Source organism: Oryzias melastigma, linkage group LG7 (assembly GCF_002922805.2).
Source record: "Oryzias melastigma strain HK-1 linkage group LG7, ASM292280v2, whole genome shotgun sequence".
NCBI classification, from domain to species: domain Eukaryota; kingdom Metazoa; phylum Chordata; class Actinopteri; order Beloniformes; family Adrianichthyidae; genus Oryzias; species Oryzias melastigma.
The window spans coordinates 26,185,702-26,210,309 of NC_050518.1; the positions used below are offsets into that span (position 1 = coordinate 26,185,702).

General features: G+C 44.9%; 1 protein-coding gene and 1 long non-coding RNA gene across 3 annotated transcripts in view; both read left to right on the forward strand.

Annotated features, from left to right (window-relative positions):
- Window positions 1-24,608, forward strand: part of agrn (agrin) — a gene marked incomplete in the record, with an annotated part of 299,832 nt that overhangs the window by 87,762 nt on the left and 187,462 nt on the right. The window contains 1 exon segment of one of the 2 annotated variants that reach the window (XM_024293932.2): window positions 21,796-23,137. Within the exon segment in view, the coding sequence (XP_024149700.1) occupies window positions 22,972-23,137 (166 nt within the window). 2 annotated transcript variants of the gene reach the window in all.
- Window positions 7,050-10,889, forward strand: LOC118598979. The gene is made up of 2 exons (XR_004948234.1): window positions 7,050-7,481; window positions 10,240-10,889. It is a non-coding gene; the product is annotated as an uncharacterized LOC118598979 (long non-coding RNA).

A 24,608-nucleotide genomic window follows, 5' to 3' on the forward strand; every position in this document is an offset into this window, starting at 1 on the left:
CCTAGGCGGCCACCTATGCCCCGGGTCGGCCCTGCTCGTTGGGTTCTGGTCTCTAAGAATCTAGACCAAATGGCTTTTTTCGCGTTAAAGGCTGGAGTAAATAACTGCGTTTTAATGTACAAAAACCACATCTATACTGTACCCCCCCACTCAGCCTCTAGTTTTCCTTTGTTCTCCCTGCCTCCCCATAAATGCAGGCTTTGTCATCCATCCGTGCATGCCTTCATCCATCCGTGCACGAGCACTGCCTTTCTCCTTAGGCAGTGACCCACTAGCAGCTTTGTTTGAATCCAGGCCACACCCGAGTAACAGACCCACTTTGGAGGGTTGGTGTCGGCTCAGCTGGAGGCCCGTCAGCACAACAGTGTTTTCCACCAACACTTTTGTCTCCAGATCGGTGTGCGACGCTAAAGCGGCGTGTCATGTTTCTTTGCTAGTCCTCTATAGGATCCAGGCGTATGTTTGCATGCGTGAGGCCTTTAATCAGCTGTGCGGCGTGCGGCGGCGTGCTCTGCTTCACTGTTTTCCGCTCTGACAGTGATGAGTTTGGTTTTTGACGCCTGTGCTTTGATGAGGCGACGTCTCGCCGCGCTGACGGCGAGGAGCCTTGTTTGCCGCATAAACGCAGAACATAACAACATATGGGTCTTCATGATCTAACAGCTACTGTCCAAAAATACTTGAGCTGTAATGGAAAGCAGCGTAAAGAGGGTGTGGGAGGCAGGATCTGAAAGCCATTAGCGGCCCGCCCTCCGCTGGTCCTTAATGACAGCGTTTTCCAACAGCAGCTTTCAGAAACGATTGCTGATCAAATTATTTAAAGGCCGACACTTTGTGCCCTCTGCCTTCCCGACAGATGACGGGTAAACCATCCCTTCTCCGGATTCTCTGGAGTCATTCTGGAAGCAGCTCGTGAAATTTCAAGTTAATTTCCTCAAGTGTCTCCTTTCATTATCACTTAAATAAGCTATAATCCATTGTACGGTAAATTAAATAAATTGGTCCGGGGATTTGTTAAGCAGAGTGGCTTATTTATGAGGCGACGGCGCCCTGTGGCGCTCTCAATTACTCCTTTAAAAAAATGTTTCCCCAATTGATAAGAAAAACAGCCCATTAGAAGGATTCTGAGCTGAACTTTTACAAACTCAGGACCCCCCCCCCCCACCCCCCCCCCCACACTGATTCCATGCTGGCGTTGGTTCATGTAATGCATGTAACAAGGCAGCGTCAGACCCCTCCAGCCATGAGCGCTTACGGTTAAATAATTCTGTGTGTCCAAGTCAGAGATCCGCCTCTGCTGGGGGGTCCTCGGACACGCGGTGTGGTCTGAGCGTCCCCGTGTCACTGGAGCGCATGGAAGTGCAGCAGAGATGCATGAACGTCATTAAGGACCAGTGGAGGCAGAAAGGTGGAAGCTTCTGCGGGGAAAATGATGGGGTGTCTGATAAGAGGGGACGTGCAGCAGAGGTACATCCGCTTAATTGGTGCTTTTGCCCTTCTTGTCACATACCTGCTTAATTGGCGTGCAGAGGAACTTTGGAAATGTAAGCCGGTCTCTGGAACGGGTGGCCACTTCCTCCCAGTGAGCGGGGGGGCAGATAAAACCGGGCGGGGGGGGACTGTCAGCTAATCAGGATAAAGCATTAAAGATTTACGCTGACCTACAAATGCTGACAGCCCCTCCTTCAGTCACACCGTCAACCCCCCCACACAGAGCCTCTCCACACAAAGATGCTCCTGAGCTGCAGCATCCAGGGATTCAGAAAACAGTCACTCTGGTTATGAAATATTAAAGAAATCTTCATTCTTTCTCAAAAACATGAATAATCTGAAGACAGTGAAGCGTCACGGTGAAATGAGCTCCAAAGAGAAAGGATGACCTCCTGCTCTGCTCTTTGTGTCTGCAGACCTGGAGCTCGTGTTGTTCAGAAGGTGGACAGTCACTCTGCTGATCCAACAGCAACGTCATCCAGCCTTTCACTGGAATTTAAATGAAGGTTATCCTCTTATCAAAAGGACAACCTTAACCTGCTTCACACACTTTTGTTCAATTGAAGGAATACGTTTTAACATTCAGAAACCATAAATATTCACACCATTCAGTTTATTTCTCTCCTTAGTTTTTCAGGATAGGAAAAAAATGTGTTGTGGTGACAGACACTTTACACAGGGGGGTCAAACTCAACCACACAGGGGGCCAAAATCCAAAAGACACCTTAGGTCACGGGACGAACAGGATAAACATTTATTGAACACTCTAAAACTACATTTTAAAACTTTAAAACCATTACTGTTTAACATAATTATGAACTAGATATATATCAATACCTGTGATAATGCTAGTGTGAATGCTGTAAGCTGAATTTGTCTGCTGAAGATGCTGAAATTGATAGCTGAAAACAGTGAAACTGATAGCCAGCTAAAATATTAATTAATTAAATGCAAATTAGGCTAAAAATACAAAAACTAACAAACAAAAAAAAAATACTAGCATGTCGCTGAAATATTAGCTAAACTTTAAGGTAGCCTAAAAAAAAATCTTAGTAAAAACCATAATATTCCAAAAAACTAGCAGACAACTTTAAAACTTTAACTTTTTAACATAATTATGAATAATAAAAAGGCAGGAATATTATTCCAGAATAAATCAACTTAAACCTTTAATAACTTTCAATATTTTACTCTCCATAAAAACATATTTTGTCAAAATTATACAAGTTAGAAATAAGCACAAGATAACATCGGGTCATTAATAACAATAACATAAAATGATCTGGAGGGCCGGATCCGGCCCCCGGGCCTTGACTTTGACACGTCCTTTAGAGTTTTCCACATAATGGTCTCCCTTGTGTACAGTCAGTATGTCTGACTTATTGGCACCAAAACCACAAAATTATGTATGTATTTGATTAAAATTAAGACCAAATCAGAAAAGTACTTCTGCAAATATCTCCCTATCCTCTTTCTGAAGTTAAGGCTCTACAGGAGCGTTCAGAGTCCCTCCTGATCTTCTGGTTTGGTTCAGCAGGGCTCAGTGAAACAAACAGGTTTCTCTGTTGTTTTTCAAACTGCTTATGTGAATCTTTCCTGTAGATTTCTGTAGATTGTTGTTCAGCCTGATTGGCCGTCCAGCAGCTTCTGCGGCGTTTCCACGTCGGCGTTCCCTCAGATGGAAGCCGTTGCATCAGGATCAGAGTGCAGCCAGCAGTGGTTGCTTTTACACGCCGCTCTGTGGTTTTCCAGGAAACAAATGTGAGCGGACTGTTTATCGTGATGGAGTGCAGATGTTTTCTTGCGGCCGCTGTGGAAATGGTTCGGTCAGGGAAAGAGGGAAGGGAAATGCAGCACAGAAAGAGAAATGATAGTCTTTTTCCATCTGTCTCTGTTGTTCTCTTCTCTGCTCGGTCCATTGGTGGTCTGTAATAGATTTGATGGAAATTGATTTCCAGGTGAATTATTTTGTGCCGCCCTCACTTAGAGAAGATAATAAATCTTCTCCTCCTTAGTTTGGACAGACTCTCAGATTGTCCTTTGCTGTCCATCTCCCATCCAGAACCGTCCATTTCAATATTACACATTTAGTGACTCCTTCAGGGCGAGTTGCTCCGCTCATATTTGATCACTACCTGTCGTACCTATTAAGGTGCAAAGCTAAAGTCAGTAATGAAACTGAAGATTTTAAAGGATGACCCACCAAACCATCCCTCCTTTCTCTCCTTCCTTCACACCTACAAATCATCACCTTGTTAATATCCTTTCAAATTCTTTCCCTCCGGATTTTTCTGAGTATTAAAGTGAAGCAGTAATTCCAGAAAATAGTCGACGTTCAGCCTTTGAAGAGGCGCTATCAGCAGCATCTGTTTTCCTGAGTCTCCATTAGTCCTTCGGGTCCTTTTCTTTGTTTGTTCCTCACAGAGCCGCAGCAGAAGCTTAAGGCCGGCAGTGGGCTTTATCGACAGACAAAAGGGGCTCAATGAGTCAACATTATTGACTTTGGGAAAAGGGACTGAACTGAAGACAGACCTGACTTATGTCCTGCATCACCAGCTAAGTGAGCTTTGGTTCTGAACCCAGTTGCTTCAGGGATCTCGGTGGATCTTTTTCACACCTGATGTTTACTTTTTCAACCGGTTCTGAAAATGAGATCAGACCACTAATGGTCATCAGGAATATCATCAGGAATATCCTTCCATCTCACCATGCCCCACTGAACCTGGTCCATCTGCAGGTGGATCTTCAGCTAAGCGTTTATGGAACACTCTTAAGCCTTAGTCCCATCTGCCCTTACGGGTCATACAGACTGTCTGCAGGTAAAAAATGGACGGTCAGTAAGGAGCCAGTACTCGAACCTCACTAATGGCTAGAGCAGGGGTGTCGAACTTATTTATGTTCAGAGGATTCAACTGGTCTGATCTCAAGTGGGCCGGACCAGTAAAATAATAGCAAAACAACCTATCATCGACTTGTTATCTGTAGCTTTGTTATTGTTTTGTTTTTTTCTCAGTTGAAAAAAGGCCACAACCTAGTAGTCTAATCACTTATTAGTACACATCTTTTCAATGGATTTTTTTCAATGGATTTCACCCATAGAAAATGCCTGACCTCGGGTTCCAACGAATGAAGTCAATTCAGTCGCCATTTTGGGGCCATACGAGGTCATTGGTCCGAGTGGGTTTTAGTCAACATTTCTTTGGCAGCCAATCTCACTAATCAGGGGTGAACTCGTTGGGAAGCTGCACCCCTTCCACTGAACGCCGGCTTGGGAGAATCTGTCAAGCGTTTTGAATGTTTGAGGTGGGGCCAGCGGGCACCACATGCTGTTATTTATAACTTGCAATAAAGAAATATATCATTAGGTTTAGCAAGAAGATGTTACAAACAGACACCAGAGCTAGAATGTTATTCTGTAACAGCTGTTCATTTCTCAATAGAAGTCAATGGGGTTTCGCGGGTACTTCCTGTTTGTAGTGCCAGGGGGGCGGAGTCAGTCTGTCCAGTTCTCAGATACACTTAATGCTCATATTTAAAACATCAGGCTCTGTAAACATCACTGAAGGTGGGATTGTATTTAACAGTTGAAGGCATGAATGTGAGGCCTGATTCTGGCGGGTTTTAGTCACCTTTACAGAACTGTCACAGACGGTTCTGGGAGTGTCCAGTCCTCTCCAGAATGTCCCACTCCAACTTTAAGTCAAACCTTTGGATCAGAGGTTTGAAACCCTCACAAAGTTGTCTCCCATTCCTCCTCCTCCGACTCTCCCGGCTGAGAAGGCTTTGAGACCTGGAAAATGTAGTTGGTGGACAGTTCCTCCTGGATGAGGTGCATGGATGTGTGTTGGGAAGGGAGCTGGCACTTCTTCATCCAGCTGCATCTAACTGCTTGGGTTTCTTCCAGTGTTTGGAGCCGGGAGTCCAGGCATCAAGCAGGCTGTCTTACCACAGCAAGCAGAGCTCCCCTCGAGGCTATTGTGCTAGAAATCCTTTCCTCGTAGTCTTAGCGCGGACAAGCCGAGGGGCCTGACACCATCTTGCAGCGCTGGCTGATCAGTGCACTCCACAGCGCTGCTGCACACATCCAGCACTCTCCTGCTCAGACAGCCAGGTCTTCAGGGTTATGTTGCTCAATTTCTCATCTTCTTTTACCACTCTGGTTCTTCCTCTATCTTGGCAAAGCCTTTCACACCCCCCCACCAGCTATTACCCTTTGCTGTCTCCTCTCTTGCTGTCATTCCAGCTCCCTCGTGTTTTCTTCTCTTCTTCTCTTCATTTGCTCCTCCGTACTGCTGACTTCCTCTTTGTCTTTACGTCTCTGGCTTTCTTTATTCTACACCTCTTTTGCCTTTTCTTATCTTCATCTTTTGCGATGAAGGGGGTGTTTTCCACAGGTCTGGATCATTCCAACGCTCCCCCCCCCCATTTCTCTGTGTCTACTACTTCTGCTCCTCCAGCTCGGCCCTAATTTGCCTTTTTCTTCCAGCTTGGCCCTGGCTCCAGCTTTTCTCCCCTGGGATGTGATTGTCTGCAGAGTGTGAGAGTGAGAGGTGTGTGTGTGTGTGTCTGTGGAAAGTTGGATGTTTCAGTGAATTACTGTGAAAGAAATGTTGAATTTAACCTGTGTGTGCAGATGCAGGCAGAGAAGGAGACGGCAGGAGTTTAGGCCTGTTTCTGTGTGCATGTGTGTCTGTGCACCTTTGTGTGTGTGTGGGTGGGGGTGTGCGCACGTTTGTGTCTGCGTGTGTCTGTGCATGTGTGTGCTTTTGTGCATGTGTGTGCTTTAGTGCTATCATTCCTTGAAGACCCCCATCTGCGTTGTAACACAGCACATTGCATTAGGAGTATGTGGGTGTCATGGGATCTTGATGGAAGTGAGCCCCAGGTTAAGGCACCCCGCCCGCCACACACATGCACAGACGTGCACACACATGCACACGCGTGCACTCAGCCCAATGTTTCCTCAGGGCGACTCACCAGCCTGCAAATCATTTATCACACAGTAATGGCTCTGATGATCTCTCTCCCTCTCCTCATCTCTCCACTTAAGGGGTTTGTCCTAGATTCTCAATCACAGGCCTGCAGCCCGCGCACGCACATGCACGTATCGCACATCCTTAAACTCATCCTGGTCTGATCAAAAGGAGGACAAAAACCCACAATGCAGCCGACAGACGATTTGTAAATTGTTGTCATTTTTTCTGAACACAAAAGCTGAATCAGCAGTTTGATGTCGGATGGAGGGTTCTGTCCAGAACCTGACAAGATGAAGTGTGATTATGATTTCCACATGGTTCAGGAGGAGGTGAGCGTGATCACAGGTTGAGATGAAACTCGAGGACGTGGATGTGGGAGATCTTTATCAGAAACGTGAAATCGTTGATGAAAAGACGCCGCTGCTTCGTTAGTCGCATTACTCCTGAAGTGTGAGGCTACAGCCTGTTTGGCTTAGAAAATAGAGTAAAAAACAGAAGGAAATTGAGTCTCTGCTGGTTGCCTGGCAACCTCAGGATGACAACAGGAGTCCGGCTCGGTCTGTACTGTACAGACACCGGCGTTCTGTTATCTCCAGAGGAAGTCTTGGCAGCGGCAACTTTAATCTGAGCTTTTTTTCTACCAACTTTCAACTGTCAGTTTGACAAAGCAAATACAAGTGTAGACATCTAGTTTGAGAAACTCTACAGTTAAACTCCTGGATTTTGTTCATAAAAGACGAATCTCTGAGGAAGGCAGTTTTCTGCGTGTTTGTTCTGGCAGGAAGAAGCTTCCCCGCTGTGATTTGTGGTGTTTTTTTTTAATCCTGTTGTTAAGTGGTGAGCATTCGCAGTCAAAGTGACCAAACCAGGCATGGAACAGAACAACATGGAAACAGACAATGGAAGGCGGCGCCCGTCACCGCCGGCTGCACGGCCACTCTGTGGCTGCAATCTTCAAAGGTGAAAGACATTCACGGATTACTACTTGGATACAATAATGCCCCCGGAGCAGCAGTGAGTGAGCTTTCTATCTCTAAAAGCAGAACTTGTCAGAGTTGGATCCTTCTTTTGCCTCTCATCCCTCAGAATAAAGCAAAGTGCTGAATATTCCTTCTTAAGCCTCAAAAAAACATCTTCATTTTGAAATTCAGGGGCTAAAATCTGTCTCTGAACTAGAGCTGCCACAAACGGTTATTTTAATAGTCGACTAATCACTGATTATTGTTTATTAAACTTTTAATCATTTGTGCTGCTTCTGTCCTTCATTAGTTTCTGGTATCAAAACAAGATTAAACTAGAAAAGTTGTATTACCTGCAATAATGCTGGTGTGATGCTTTTTGCCGAAAGCAGTCACTGAAGATACTGAAGCTTTTTGCTGAAAATGGTGACACAATTTACTTTAATTGCTGCAGAGTTTTGCTGAAAATGCAAAAGATATCTGCAAAATGTTAATATTTTGTTAAGGAACTAGAGCGCTGAAGTTGACCTAAATTTCTTTAAAATTTGTAGTGAAATTGCTTAAAAATTCCGAGCACACGTCAATTTTGAAAAAATATTTTTTATTGTGTTGCTTAGATATGAGCTAAACTCTAAATTAGCCAAAAAAAACCTTAGGAGATGGCAAATTCGCCAAAAAAGCTAGCTTGTTGCTTAAATACTAGCTAAGCCAAAAAATATCCTACAATTATTCAGTAAATAAAATTAGACAAAAACGTTAGCCTGTTGCTAAAATAGAAGCTAAACTCTAAATTACCATAAAAAAATCTCAGTAGATGCCAGATTAGCCAAAACGCTAGCACATTAATTAAATACTAGCTAAACTACAGAATAGCCTAAAATTCCTCAGTAAAGTAAATTGGTCAAAAATGTTAGCATTTTGCTAAAATAGAAGCTAAACTCTAAATTAGCCTGTAAAAACCCAGTAGATAACAAATTAGCCAAACGTTAGCATGTTGTTAAAATATCAGCCAAACTCAATTTTTTTTAAATGATAGAAGATGAAAACATAGTCCATGAATATATTTTGAAATGTGTTTGCTAATCTACTTAAAATTAAAAATACAAGTAGTAATGTCCTGAACGAGCTGAACGTTTTGATACCAAGATTGATGAGATCACTGCAAGTGTGATTGAGTTTATATAGATAGTATATGTGCTGAAAAGGAGGAAAAGGAGCAGGACAATCACTATAGTGTGAATGCTTACTAAGCAATCACACAATTAAATGAGGTTAGGATCTGAAACATGGAACTTTTGGTCTCATTGACTCAAATATAAAAAAGTGCATTATTTGGTGCCGAACTCTCACAATTTTGTTCAACTTTACTACACTCTGACTCCATCTTATATAAAGTAACGATTAATCAACTATTAAATTATTTGTCGCTTTTTTAAATAGCCGATCAGTCGTCGATTAGTCGATGAATCGTGGCAGCCCTACTCTGAACCTCATACATGTTGAAGTCCAGTGGATACCTCAGCTCACAGGCTTCAGGATAGCTTGCGTTCATGAGTTCACACCAGCAGGTGTTGTCTTCCTCTCCTGAGTCCTGACTTCATCCCACAGGGTGAAACCCCCCAAACCACACTGTGGGGGAAAAGAGGTGGGCTCTCACAGCGCTCCGTATCACATTTCTGATGTCATCTGAAGAACATCTGCAGGTGTATGCTGCTGCAGTATATCCTAAATGTTTTTAGCAGAACGGCCCTGCGGAGCGCCGCGCTGAGCACACGTCATGACGACCGGCCGGCCTCACAGCCGCTCAGCCTCAGCTTCATTTGTTGCCGTGGAGAGGTGAGACATTTGATCAGCCCCTTGGGTCCCGAGAGACCCACTTGGCCCAGCCGGGGTCAGATGGCAGAAATCTGGATTAGATCTAGAAATGGGGGGAATTGATGCTGGAAACCAGAGAGGCAGACGGGGACTCTGACTGAAACTCCAGACTCTGCTCTGGGAGCAGGAAGAGGCCGTTAGAGAGGAGCAGAAATGAGCGGGCTGAACGAACACGGAGTGGGAATCGAACCGACGGCTCTGCAGACGTGGGTCTGTGACCCACATTGTCTGAAGTGCTGCTGCACGTTGCTGGGAGTGAAGTCCTGCCTCATTTCCTCCTCCTCTTCCTCGCTGTAATGAGTCTTTTTCTCTCCTTCCTCCCTCCATGCTTCCCCATCGTCACTGAAATGGCTTTGGAAATAAAATCACACAAATCATTTTTCCGGCCTCGGCATGGCGTTTTCTGCATGCGAGGTGTTACCGTAGCAACAGAGGCATAATTCATCACCCCTGCTGTCTGGTGCAGATCATGCTGCATGAATTTGGCGTGACAGCTGAGACCCGGGACGTCATTTACTCTCTCTGAACGTGCGCTTGCGCCGCAGAAGGTGTTGAAGGTGGACGGGGTGGGGGGTGTAGTAGGTGGGTGATTGACAGCGTGGCGGCTGGCGCTACACGTGTTGAGTGTGCAGCGATGTGAATTCCTGCGGTAGCACCTGCATGTCCGCGCAGACACGCTCGTGCACGGGCGAGCGCGCTCGGCTTTGACCCTGTGTCCAGACCTTGTTATTTACCTTGCAGATTAATATGCGCCTCAGGAGACTGCTGGTGACGCCGGCGTCTAAATGTCTCTTTTGGTCCACTGGCATGACTCTCGCCGGCGTTGTTCCTCTTCATTTAGCTCGTTTATCAGTTTGTTACCCAGATGAATAATGGATGAGGCTGCTTGTTGCCTCAGTGACACACCGTGCTCATCGCTGTCATGTGTCTGCTTGCAGAAATCAGGTCCACTGCCCTCCTCTGCCTCTCCCGTACTCCATTACTTCCACTTTAGGCTGATGGACGAGATGACAGATCGGCGTGCACACATCTCTGCGTGATTGGCTGCTGGGCTCACGCCGATGAGGATGAAGAGGGAAAGCAGGACACTGTTTTTATGTGTTCCAGCATGCAGGAGTTTTTATCAGATCTCTCCTCCAGGAGGAAGCTGCACTGCAGGAACTCCCCATCCACCACTCCTGCCATGACCTGAGTGGTTGATCATTCTCACTGAGGTGCACATAAACTATCCCAGCATGCTGCTGGGGGGAGTCAGGGACAGTCTGTCCACATGTCTTTGTCTAACCAGGAAAAACAAGCCTGCCGGATTCTTACTGACGATTCTGTGTTTCCAAGATTCTCTCAGAATGCATTAAAACAATCATAAAACAGCTCAAATATAAAGCAGTAAAAGATGGACGTGGATGCAGATGCTGCAGCACAGGATCCCAGGCAGCAGGAATAACAGAACCTGGACTGAAGCCTTCAAAGAGTCCAGACTCTGAAGCTCATTGGAAAAGCAGTTCAAGTCCTGCAGATCTCCAGCTTCTGCTGGATTTTTGGACCACCATGGGATCTGGTCTGAATCTCATCATTATTTAAAAAAAAACAAAAAATCAAATGCAACCTAGAGTTGAGTTTACAGGATTTCTGTCTGAGAGATTCAATGAGCTGTGTGGTCATCTGCTGATGGGCTGCTGTGTGTCATCTGGTTAAAAGACATTATGAGGATGAATGAGAAGATCCAGAGGTTTACAGATGGATCAGCAGAGCTCCAAAAATAGAGCCCTGAGGAACTAAAACTAAAGCTTTAACGCAATCTGCTTATATGAGTGATCAGTGTTCATTGAAATAATCAAGATCTTCTGACTCGGTGTCCTACTAGAGCAGAGGTCTGCCACCTTTGACCCCTCCATTGTGGCTCTCTGGAAATAAGGAAATAAACATTTTAAAAAAGTATAACTGTAAAAAGTAAGGAAGTAGTAAAGTAAAAAATAAAACTTGATTCAACTCATTTACAAAAGTTTTAGGACATTACAGAAGCTTTGTGACAGATTTTTGAGTGCAGGATTTCTGTTTTTAAACAAATTCGAGGATTTTAAGTGTTTGTAAAAGAATTGTCACAGAAATAACTCTGATTTAGTTCATTAGATTTGCACATTTTGGTTGTAAAATTTAACAATTTGCTGCATTTAGATGATCCTATGTGACACATTATTTCTTTTATTTTGAAAAAAAGTCATGAAAGGGAGTAGGACTTGGTGGGTCCTGTTGGGATGTTGTCAGGGAGAAATCGACCCAAATGTCTCCTTCAGTGTTGAAGGTTGCAGACCCCAGAACTGTCTGCCCTCAGCTCATACCAATGACTCTAAAGAAAAGTGATCCAGTGCCTCTGTGTTTGACACTCGGACCAAGGGTTGGATTGGGGGTTGGCTTTAAGAGCAAACATCTGGATGGTCCAAACCTGGCCCGGCTCAGGAGAAGACCTTCAGCTGCTCCTCAGTTCCCTGAGGAGCTCCGACTCTGAAGACGAGATTTAGTTTTTTCCGCTGTGACCTAACATCACCAGAAAACACAACAAACATTGTCTTTATTGATCCCAGAGGAGAAATTCTTTCCGTCTCACAGAGGTCACTAACAAGGCTCAGCCACAAGACTCCATTCACAGTCTGGATGCAATTTACAGCCTCGCTCAAGGTCACAGCTGCACGCGGCGTGTTTGTTAGTGGAAGCGTCACTTTTGCAAATAAGAGTATTTTATAGAAGGATTCAGCCGCTACACTCGTCTCTCTATCTCGTACTGTAAGTTTCTGGAGTCCATTTGCTTTAACCCTCCAGCCCCCCGTGGCATTTTAGAGGAGGAAACGTGTGGACGTAGTGCTTATCTCACAGAACGTGCTCGTGTTTGAACAGCGGCGTGTTGCTGCTAAGGATGCAGCTGAGCGTTTGACAGACAGCTGGTCCAGGGGTTGGAGTGAGAAATATTGCAGCTGTCAGGCGCTGGAGGAGCTTGACAATCCTTCTTTATTGGTTTCTTCTGGCTTTGTTTCCTGCAAATTGTAACCCATGCATGGCGGCGCTGACACCGCTAACCCTCGTGCTTAGGATGCAGCAGCACGTGCCGAGCAGAAGCAGACGAGATGGTTTTCTTTTATGCACAGGCAGAGCTCGGGTGATTGGGGATTTTTTGAATTCGGTCAACAGATCAAGAGTTCTTCACGGTTGCTGACTTTAAAAAATTACAATTACTGATCCATATCGACCATTCCAATCGGTGCAGCAGCTTCATGCCGTGGAAAGCTGCTCAGAAACTTCTTCTCTGCTCCTACTAGAGTTAAGTTTGACTCCATTTTTAGGTCTGTAAATGCTGAGCTGAAGGTCTGGATATAATGAGCACCCATGGAAGCATTTTTCTGAGATGAAAATCTATAAGTTCAGTTTGTCTGGAAGGAATTTTCTGTCAGTTTTTTCCATTAATTAGCCTCATGTTGTTTTAATCTCTTACATTTACTGCAGGTCTGTCATGAGAATGCGTTTTAATCCTGAGAGTCAAGCGGGTCATTCCCTTTCCATCCGTTTCGTCATCGTGCAGCAGTGTTTTTACCAGACTCTCAGCAGCCCGTCTGCCTGCTCTCCCACCAAACGCTGCTAGAATTATTCACACAACACAACAGAAATGCACGGAAGCTGTCTTGTTTGAGGGAATAAGTTGAACACATGGCGCCTGATTAAGCATATAAATAATTTATAGTCATCTCGTTTATGGGCTGCGTTTCAACAAGGAGATATTGCTCACCAATTAATATTCTCTTTCTACCATCTATCTGTGAAGATTCAGCTTGACGTGCAGCCAGCTGCCAGAGAGGAGCTGGGGAGAAAAAAAGAGAAACATTTGGAAGAAGAAAATATGTTTGTTACTAGAAATGCAAATGAAACTGCGGCGGTTTGATGCTGGTTGGTTGTGTGCGTGGACGCCAGAAGGCTGATCAGGTAAATGTGCTTTTGTGCCGAAAGTACAGTAAATTGCTGGAATGTGACGCTGTAGGTATTCAAATGGTAACGCTGCAGCAATTGTTGTGTAGAGAAAAATCAAAATCATTGACGCTGAACACAATGGATCTGCAGTGCAGTTGAATCTTAAGCTGAACATTTTTCCAAAGTCAGTCTTCACAATGATGCTTTGCATCAGACATGCAGCTCACGGACCAAAGCATTCCATGCACAACAACTGTTTTCACTGTCTGTGAGCAGAGCTGCAGCCTGAGCGCACTGCTCCAATAGTTCAGTCTGTAAATATTAACATATTTTTGACTTTTCAAAGCTTGTGGTTCACTGCAAAAAAATGTCTTGTTTTCTGTCTGGCAAGAAAGTTTTTCAATTGAAATAAAATAAGAAACCATGTTTTAGTGACTATAATTTTTTTCTTAAAATAAGAATTCAGACCGTTTTTCAGTTCGATTGCTTATATTAAAAAAATTGCTTCTGGAGTAAGAGTTTTTGACCGTTTTTACGGTGTTCCTCTGCAGGAAAACCAGGCCTGCAGTTTTTTTTTGCCTTATAATCTTTGTTGGAACCTGTTCTAGAGGTGCAGAAATGTTCATGTTGAAAAGTGTGGAGCAGCATCAACACAGAACTATAGAAACCAGAGCTGCCACAAAGGATTATTTTAATAGTCGACTAATCGCCGACTTTTTTTATTCAGATTAGTCGACAAATTGGGTCATCCGCAAAGTGGATGTAGAGCACACATCTTAACCATCATTAGCTTTAAACTAAATAGTAAGAAAGATGATGAAGATTAAACTTATTATTAAACTTTTAATGAATCGTGCACCCTGTGTCCTTCATTAGTTTCTGGTTTTAAAACAAGATTAAACTAGAAAAGTTCCATTACCTGCAATAATGCTAGTGTGAAGCTTTTTGCTAAAAAAAAAAAAAAAAAGTGACACAATTTACTTTAATTGCTGCAGGGATTTACTGAAAATGCAAAAGCTATTTGCAAAATGTTACATTTGCTAGAAGACTGGATATTTTGTTAAGGAACAATGAAAGAGCACTGAAGTAAGTCTAAAATTCCTCAGTAAATTAGTCAGAAACGTTAGCATGTTGCTAAAATAGAAGCTAAACTCCAAATTAGCCCATGAAAACCTCAGTAGATAACAAATTAGCCAAAACATTAGCATGTTGCTAAAATATGAGTTAAACTCAATTTTTTTGGAAAATTAAAATAAGAGATGAAAACATGAATATATTTATTAAAAATCTTGTTGCTAATCTACTTAAAATGTTGAAATATGAAGACTTTCTCATTCATTTCCTACGGGGCATATTTTGCTCAATATTTCAAAAACTATAAAGTTTATGAATACCAAAAATACAAGCAGTAATGTCCTGAACGAGATGAACATTTTGATACCAAGATTACTGAAAGTGTGATTGAGTTTTTACGTGCCAAAAAAACATACGGAAAGGTGCAGGAGAATAACGCTCACAATTATGTTTAACTTTATTACACTCTAACACAATATAATATAAAGTAATGACTAATCGACTATTAAATTAGATGTCGACATTTTAATAGTCGATTAGTTGACTAATCGTGGCAGCCCTAATAGAAACCAGAACCGGCTCCATGTTGGGCTACAGTTATTAACGGTGGCAGTAACGTCTAAATATTGATTTATTTGCCCTCCATTGACATCAACAGGCGGTTTTCCTAACAGCTGGCCGTGTTCAAAGGAAACGTGGCGGCTCCTAATGACCTGCCATCCCGATTGTCTCACCTCGCTCCTCACATGACAGGTCTGCAGTCGCCTGGCCGACTTTCCGCCACAGATGGCTGACTTGGCCGTAGACTGACATCTGTATCAGCGCTCGGCTTCATCAGCCTTTGCTTTGCCACAATTGGCTCCGTATGCCAAGTTCTCAGAGACGTGTCACTCTGCCGGCTCGTCTCAGAGCTCCCAGGTTGCTTTTTCTCCTCTCCTTTTCTGTGTCAATCTTTTTTACTCTCATTATTTGGCAGACTTTGCTGGTCCAATGGAATCATTTCCCACGTGGGCATTAAGGGGAACTGTTATTGGTGAAGATTTGAGTAAACAGGGAGAGGCAGTGGAGGGGAGCGGATATTAGCTGCAGACTGTAATCACTGCTGAATTGTGTGTTGATGTGCGGGAACAGGAAGTCTGGCGTGTTTAACCATCACTTCCTGCTCTCTGATAAAGTTATTCTGGAGAGGCAGAGGTTGGTTGAACATTTACCTGATACAAACAACAGCTGCTTATTTATGATGAGGATGAAGACCCTGGAGTCCAGCCGTGGACAGAATCCAGTCAGAGAACTGACCTGGTTTCAGCTGAGAAGCAGATCAGACACTGAGGAGACTGAAGACGGTCTCCTGTGAAGATCCTTGATGGAGGACCACTCCTCAACCGTCGTGCACAGATGGACCGGTCATTACCATAGACCGTTATTAAGAACTGGACATAGCAAAGTATTGAGGTCCCCCTTAGGAAATGCATTACCTCCAGCCCTCGCCAAACCAGGCAGCGACCTTCGCCATCACTTCCTGATACGTCTACCGCCATTTTGTAACCGATTTCAACCGAGATTAGTCTGAGTCGGCCTGAGTCACGTTATTAGAGGAACTACTGTCAACCAATCATGAGTAAGCTTGTTCCACTTTGCTCAAAGTCCACCCCCCTCCCATCTGAAAGCGGCTCAGGGGAATCTGTCAAATGTTGGAGGCGGGGCCAGCAGGCACCACATGCTTTTACTGAGACATCTGATTGGTCAGTTTATAACTTGAATAACTTGTGAAAAAGAAAAACTATCTTTTGAAAAATATAGTTTCTTGAAGGACGTGGTAAGAAGAATCAGAAGTATCAGAGGAAGAATGATTATTCTGACAAATAAAATGACTGAGAAATAACTGTCTATTTCTCAATGGAAGTCTATGGGACCTTGGCCTCTTGCAACCAGCGGGTACTTCCTGTTTGGAACAGGAGGGGGGGGTTGAGCAGTCCATTACTTATACAGTCATTGGTAAACTAGGTAAACTAATGCATCAGTAATGGCCCAAACCGCCGTTTTTAGGACAGACCAGGTCCAGTATTTGTATACCTATGAATTCTTTACATGAAGCTTCAACATGAACAAACGCAACATCATAGAAAGAACGGGTCTGCTAACATCCCCACCCGTCCTCAGAACCTGCTGAATTCCTTATGGGGTCACAGGGTTGCTGGAGCCTATCCCAGCTACTCTTGGGCAAAGGCGGGGAGCACGCTGAACCGGTCAGCAGTCTGTTGCAGGGTCACACACTCACATGCACAGCTAGGGGACATTTGGAATTATCAGTTCAGTTCATGTTTATTGGTTTAGTTTATTTGTATTGGTAACATAATATACAGTATAAACAAATAACCAATTAAAAAAGTTACATATAGAAGCTTATGAAATGTATTTGATGCCTTTCCTTCAATACCCGACAATGTCCATGCTGATCAGTTTAACACGGAAAATACATACCATCAAATAAAAAACAATTATTTACAAACAGATACAAGTAAATACAATCTTTTTACACTTGTGTTTTGTAATCATTTCTACATTTAGGTTTCTTTAAACTGCAAAAACAAAATATTTATTTTAATTCATCACTGAATCCATTCCATAGTTTCACACTAAGACCTGAAACACATCTCACCTTAACATTAGTTTGAACTTTAACCTGTTTAAGTGATACAGAACTCTTATACTAGATATACAAGATATACTAGTCATCCTGCTCTGCAGCTCCAGTATTAAATGGCTGTGGGGGCCTCAAGAGGTACAGGGTTGGAACGGTTTATTGGGTCCATTTAACAATAGAAATGCTCAAAAGACCGGACCGGACCGTACCGCTTGGTGGAAACGAGGCTTCAGAGACTTCCTGTTTGTCTCCGTCGTTGTGTCGTTTGCTCGTGCAGCTGAAGCTTGTGCTCATCTAGAGAATTGTTGCACGATACCTGAGTGATTTAAAAAAAGGCATAAATGCAAGTTTTAAACGGTAAACAGATGGAACAAGTGGCCTGTTAAAGAGGCAGCTGGAGTTTATGGAAAGTCTTTTGCATTAATGAGCAAAGAACTGAGCATTAGCTAAATCATCTCCCGCCTTTTAGGAAAAGGAGGTTTTCTTTGTAGAGTGTGCACATTTCAATGACAGTAAGCTGTAATGTCTGTAGTTACCAGAAGTATCGTGTTTTCTTGGTGCCCCTCCAGATGCTAAGCAGAGGTTAATGTCTTCACCTCTCAGCTCTGAGGTCGGATGCGTCTGAGGATCATTTAGACGATGGGGTGATGTCTGACCCTCCGTGATTAGGGTTAATATTGCAGAACGACTGGCAACCCACCTGTGAGTCTGAGCAGAAGGGTCCGCTGGGCGCCCCCACCACCATTTGGTTGCACGGCTCGATGCACACGAAGAATTCAACACGGTCATTTGATGTCACACTAATGTCCCACGAAGCGGAGTCTGTGGCCTTAAAGCTCACAGCATTTAGACGGAGTGTCAGACCTCTGATGTAAAGCAATAAAGCAGCACGAAACACAAATACCCGAGGAGCTTTAAATAGCTGCAGATCATTTCTGATTATCTATGCACAACCATGGAAGCTTCCGAACAAAACGTGGAATAATCCGGTTAAGTGTGTTGGAAATGAGTCAAACATGAATGGCTGAGTGGGCTGGTGGGCAGACTTTAATGCAGGCAATTACCAAATCTGCTCAGTTTTGAAACTTCGTTCTTCTGGTCAGCATCAGTAAAATACTCGTTAGGAGGAAGCAGGAGCTCTGAAGCCGTTAACGACGGAAGCAGCGCTGCCTCGGAAGGTCCTGCAAACCCTGCTGCCTTCAGACCCAGATGAACCCCACCCACTCCAGACGCCGGAAAAACCTTTCGTCTTCTCATGCATGCACCGTTGCAGCTTCACACAGGAACAGTTGGAAGTCCCACTGCCAGCATCTTCTCACCTGCTTTCAAAGTGCTCCTGAAGGGCTTTAGATCATGATGATGATGAGACCTTTTCTATGACATAGTTTCTGCAGAGCAGCAGAATGATGAGAGCTCTCTGATTACATGCTCTTACATGCATCACACCCCGTCGGAATGGGGCGGAGCAGGGAGCTTGTGGCCCCGCCCAGCGTGTTTTCTACATCACAAAAACGATCTCATCTGCTTCTGATTCACAACAATTTAAATTAAGAAATACTCCGAAATTGAATTTTAAACTGAATGTTCTTATTATATGTGCTCCACCTTCAGAAAAATACCACAAGAACGTGTTAGAAACACCAGAATCACCATTTTGATCAGAGTGGGTCTATAACTGCTCCTCTTTGATTTTGTTGTTCTCACTTTCTAATTTGCTGCGTGGTTCCAGCATCACTTCCTGTCCTGTGTTTCTTTGGATTGTCCGTTTGTGGCATAGACGTATATTATTATCAAAGTGGGGTGTGATGTCACTCAGAGAATGCCTTACCTAGCGTTCCAACAAAATCAAGTCAGTTCAATCGCCATTTTGGAACCAGACGAGGTCAGTGAGCAGTGATTGGTCCAAGTCAAACTTTCTATGACAATTACTTTCCCCAATCAAGGGTGAGCTCGTTGGAAAGCCACACCCCTTCCACTGAAAGGGAAAATGGTGGGGGCCAGTGGGCACCACATGCTTTTACTGAGACACCTGATTGGTCAGTTTATAACTTGAACAACTTGGGATTAATGAAATACATAATTGAAAGAACTGAGTTTATTAAAACATATTATAAAGAAATACCAGAGCTAGAACAGCAGTCTGCAACCTTTGACAGTAAAAGAGCCATTTGGGCTTGTTTTCTTCTGATCAAAACCTAGAAGGAGCTGTATAGTCTTACCTTAGCATCTACGAAATCTGGATTTGCATTCATGACCTTCTTTTTTTATATTACATATGATTTATGTCTATTTTTGGCAGGAAAAAAAGCAAATATATGAAATATGACATATCTGTCAAAATTTGATTTTTTTTTTTTTACTTCTTTTCAAAATAAAAGATGCTCTGTGCCAAACAGGATCATCTCAGCGCAGCTCTGAACATCTAGTAACCAATGTTGTTCAGCATAAGATAATATGTGCTTTTAACTCATAAAAGATCAAACTTTTTACCAGTTTTGCTTCATATAAATCTGTTCATTCTGGAAGTAGAGTTGGTCAAACAAGAAGTCTTCAGGTCAACAGGATGTAAAAACCTGCATAGTTTATCATCTATGTGAACCTCAGACATCAAATTATACATTTAACTCATCTAAATTAAATAAATGATAATTAAGTAATCCTTACTTTATAGAACGGCTATTTTATATTATTGTTTTTGTCCCAAGCAGTCTTACACTGCTGGGTTTTGTTATTTTAGTTTGGATCTTGGTAGTCTTAGTTTTCAGGCTTTGTTTATTTGTTTTCTTTATGTAGTTTTGGTTAAGCAGACATTCTCAGGAGCTGCTGACTCAGATGGTCGACATGTCTGGATCAGCAGTCTTCATGACTTATTTTATGTTTGGAGCCTCCATGGAGAGATAAAAGAGACACATGTGGATCTGGAGCTGCAGGTTGGAGACCCCCTTACTAGAATGGTTATTCTGACCAATATCATGACTGAGTAACAGCTCGTTATTTCTCTATTTTGACTTCATGGATCCACTTCCTGTTTGGGGGCGGGGCCACTTGGCTGTCTCTGTACACATATACTGTCTATGTTGTTGTAAATGACACAAGGATTTCACTTCCATTCTGTTTTCAGAGCAAACACCTGGAAACCTCGTTTACCTGAGCTTGGTTATTTACTTCCTGGAGTAAATCTTCCTGTGATGTTCTAGAAACTTCTTGTAAATCTGTAGTACACTGACTTGTCATGCAGTGGAGATTTCTGTTGGTGATCTTTGTTTTAGTTCCTCTGCGTGTGTGATGACCATCAGAGGAAGGTTTTTCTGCCCCCACAGAGCTCCAAACCAAAAGTGTCTCTTTTTATGATACATGGCAGCAACACAGAAAGCGAGGAAATGTAAGCGTCCTGGCTTTAATGTTGCTCTGTAAATCTCCACGATAACAGCCTCTTTTCTTCTCTCACTCTTCACTCGATGATCCTTTTGCCCTTTGAGGAGGAATTCTCGTTCTGCGAGGCCAGCGCCGCTTTTCTTTCAGATCAGTTTGATGAGCGGCAGCCGGCCGGTCGATCGGAAGACCAGGATGTGCTGCGCCGCCGCCGGTGCTCCCACACACATAAACACACAACTCACAAAATTGAAATATAATTACCAATCAGTTATTTAACAAGACAAATGTCTGTGCCTGCATAAAACATGACAGCTCTAAGGAAGAGAGCAACTCCTCTGGATGCTGATGGAAGCTGCTATTTCAAAGGGTCCAGAGAAGCATGTTAACCTTGTGAGATACTTGTGGCATTAAAAATGGATCAAAGCAGATAAGCTTTGATGTCAATGAAGATTTGATTTGGGTCGGAGCATCGGAGAGGTGCGGGGATGACTCCCCAGCGCCCTCTGCTGGCGGAAGTTAGTGTGTGTTTGGAAAGGTGAGAAGCGATAACAAACATGCAGGTGTCTGTGTGTGTGTTATGGGGGGGGGGGTTATGAAGCTGGAGTCGAAAGAGCCCCCCCCCCCATGTGTAGGATGTTGGTTATGACCTTTTTGTGACCCTATACTTGCTACTCCGTCATCTTCCACCCCCCAGTTTGAGTCTGGGAATGAAAACTGTTGAAAGAAATAAATGATTCTGAAAGGAACCGCACACACACACCATCACCACGTGTGAACTTTCCCGCTCTGACTGCAGCCTCCTATGAGGCTCGCGCGCTCCACAGTCACTGCGTCTGCGTGGATGAAGCCCGGGATGCATCAGTGTTTGTGAGGAACCATCCATAATTGATGCTCGGTCCCGCCTCGCATCTGCCGCCGCTGCTGTTGAGTTTCTTCAAAGCAAACAGTGAATTCCCCCCACCCCCCCATCCTGACCTCATTACCGCGTCAGGAACAGACCGTCAAGCTTCGCTTTTGAACTCCTGCAGCGGCGGGTCAGACGCTGCGTTCACTGATCGCAGTTCTTTTCGGTTTCCGCGGGAAATGTTCATGAACTGAATGACGGCTTGTTAGCGGCGGAGGAGCGGGAGTCGCTCCGGCGCGCGGGGGTCTGATGTCTCCGGGATGTCGGTGCCCCCTCCCCGGTTTTTGCTCTCTGAGCCTCATTAATGTGTAGAAATTCTCCCGCTCTTGTAGAAGAGACATGCTTCTGACGAAGCTGCAAACAAACGGGGGGTGGGAGGGTGGATGACACCTCCCGGCTGAAGGACCCCCCCCCCGACACACACACACACACTTTGACGGGACTTGAGTACTACTCCGTTTCCTCCTCTCCAATCGGCGGAGCCTTTGTTAAAGACGACCCCTCCACCCCCCACCCCACCCCGCCCGCGCGCTCATCCTCCTCTGACTGCGCGCGCGGCGCTCAGAGGGCGCGTGTCTGTTCAGGCAGGGACATGTCGCTGCTTTTGTCTGACAGAGGAACAACACCGGAGTGTCGGGATCCGCTCCTCCGTCACTTCTGCCGCTGACCGCGGACACCGGGACCGGTACCTGCCGCCCGGGGATGAGGCTCGCTCTGAGCCCCGTTCGCTGCTCGGGCTGCCGGTGATCGGCGGGTTGTTATCCGCAGCGGAACAAGTTCGTCCCGGAAGGTTCTCGTGAGGCTCTCCGGTGCGCTTCGAGCTTTCTTCCCGACAGAAGGGGGTCCATCCCGGGAATGTGTGGTCCGCGCGTTCCGCTCTGGAGTTGGTTCCCTCACACCTGACAGGTCCGGTCTGCCTCCCCTCTTCTGACCCAGCGGGGGGCCAGCTGATCACCCCTCAGTCCTACGGGAATAACGGGAATTGAACCGCGGAGGAAGGAGCGGGAAATGAAGCATTTCTCTGGATGGTGAAGGAGAACCGGACGGATCGCGATGCCCGGGAAGGATTTACGTCCTCTGGATGAACCCTACAGGAGGAGGAGACCGTAAAACCAAAGAAGCTGGTCTGGAAAAGTTTCAGAGGGAAGAACCTGAAGCATAACTGGATGAGCTCCTTGGATTGTTCTGACAGCGGAGGAAGGGGCGCCGTCCTTTGACCTCCTTCACAATTGAGTAATTAGCAGTGGGTGTTGGAGGGAGGGGGGAGTGGATTTCCTGTCAGTCTTTCTGTGTGGATTTCTGACAACCAAGACACCCACATCCAGCAGCCGGTCCTGCCAGAAGCCCTCCAACACACATTGTTAAACTCATTATCACCACCCACTTCCATCCACACAGCAGACACGGCTCCATCACTTCCACTCAATCCACACTAGCTGGTCTTCTTCCCAGCAGAATGGAGGTGGTGTGGAAAGGTGGGGGGTTTTAGGAGTACCCCCCCCCCCCATCTCCAAATGGATGTTATTACCTGTAAGAAGCTTTGCAGCAGTTAAAAGCTTTTGGCTGTGATTTTCTGTGACGCCACCTTTCCCGCGCTTCATCTTCAGCCCTCACTACACCGCCATCATTTTCTCCAACGGGTCTCTGGGGACCCCCCGGCGCGCTCCGCGCCCCGCTGTCCCCTCCGCCCTGGGGGGGAGGGGGTCACTGGATTGGAGCATGAGCGGGTGTCATTACCCCTCGCCGCCGGGACCGGAGCGGGAACGCAGATACCAGCACAAGGTGTCCCTGGTGGTGCGCTACTTCATGATCCCCTGCAACATCTGCCTGATCCTGCTGGCCACGTCCACGCTGGGCTTCGCCGTGCTCCTCTTCCTCAATAACTGTACGTGGGTCCTAGCAAACACACTGAAGCAAACACACTGGAAACCCAATCCCAGAGCCAATCTATTAGCAGGACAAACAACTTTTTACTTTGAGTCGTGGAGGCTCTAAAGCCTCGCTCACCCAGACAGCTTTGTTTGCCCTTGAAATGGGGACATTTGGTTTGGTTAACGTCCTCCCCCCGTCGTCTACGTCTGAGCAGGCTGTTTCAGATCTCATCTCTCAAGCCTTGGCATTTACTTTGTACTGTGCAATGAAATATATCATCCAGATTAAAGCCTCTGGTGGCAGAGACAGTTATCTTGTGGTGTGAAAGCCCAGATCCTCCAGTCATCGGCTCACTGCAAAAACGTTCCTCCCTGAAAGTGCAGCATCTCAATAGTAACTTTGGATTTTCTCATGTCAAATTTACATTTATGAACAGTTTTCTGGTTCAGATCTGTAAGCCATTTTAGGGTCAAATGTGTGGATGTTTTCTTTAACTTCCTTCTTCATTTGTTTGATGCTGCTTCCTGACTCGTTTCGTGATCTTTTATGGCGGTTTTGCCATCCGTGTTCAGATTCCGGGCCGGTCCACGTCGGCATCAACATGGGGTTGGCAGAAGCTGCTGTTAGGCAAACCTGTGGTTTTGTGAGAGCTGTTTGTTATTCCGACTGGCATTTTCCTGAGCAGCATTTATGAAAGCTGCTGCAGACGGGGTTTAAACACAGCTTTCAAGATGGATCTAAAAATGCCAGCTAGTGATATGAAAATATCAGATAATGCTTATAAATGTAGCTGCTATTTTAGAATTCAGTGGAATGGCTGAATGCACTCAGAGGGTGGCATTCAACAACACCAACTAATGGAGCTTAAACTGTGACAAAATCAGACGGCACATTTCAATGAACTTTTTGTACCATTTACTCCCAGTTTGAGGCTCGTCTTTGCTTTAGATGTGGTTTCTCTCCAAGCTAAAAGCTTCTGCTGAGCCCGTCCTCCTCATAGACTTTCCCAAGTCTTTATGTTATCTGTAGCATGTAAAGTGTAGCTTGGCATTTTATCCTGCATAGTAGCATGTTTAAGTGTTCTAACACAAACACTATGGAAGTTTTTCTGTTCCATCAATTCCATCAATGAGACCCAATCAAATCAGGGGTCTTCAACCTTTTGGCCGTGAACTGGTACCGCTCCGAGGGCTGCTAGCTTATAGTTATCAGGGATCCCCAATGCGGACCAGTACCGGGACGTGGACAGGACTGTTGCGGGCACCCTAACTGCGTCCCAAGAGTTGGGTACCTGTGATTTAGTGGAAGCCGCCAGCACATCAAAAATGGCAAGTTATGAAAACACAGAACGTCAAAAGTGACCGTTTGGGGGGCTGAACCATACATCCACATATAAGGAGTTGGGAGGGAGAATGATTCCTGTCGGACATTTCTCACACCTCACTAGTGACGTACGGACGGCGTACGACGTGTGTAACTTCTCG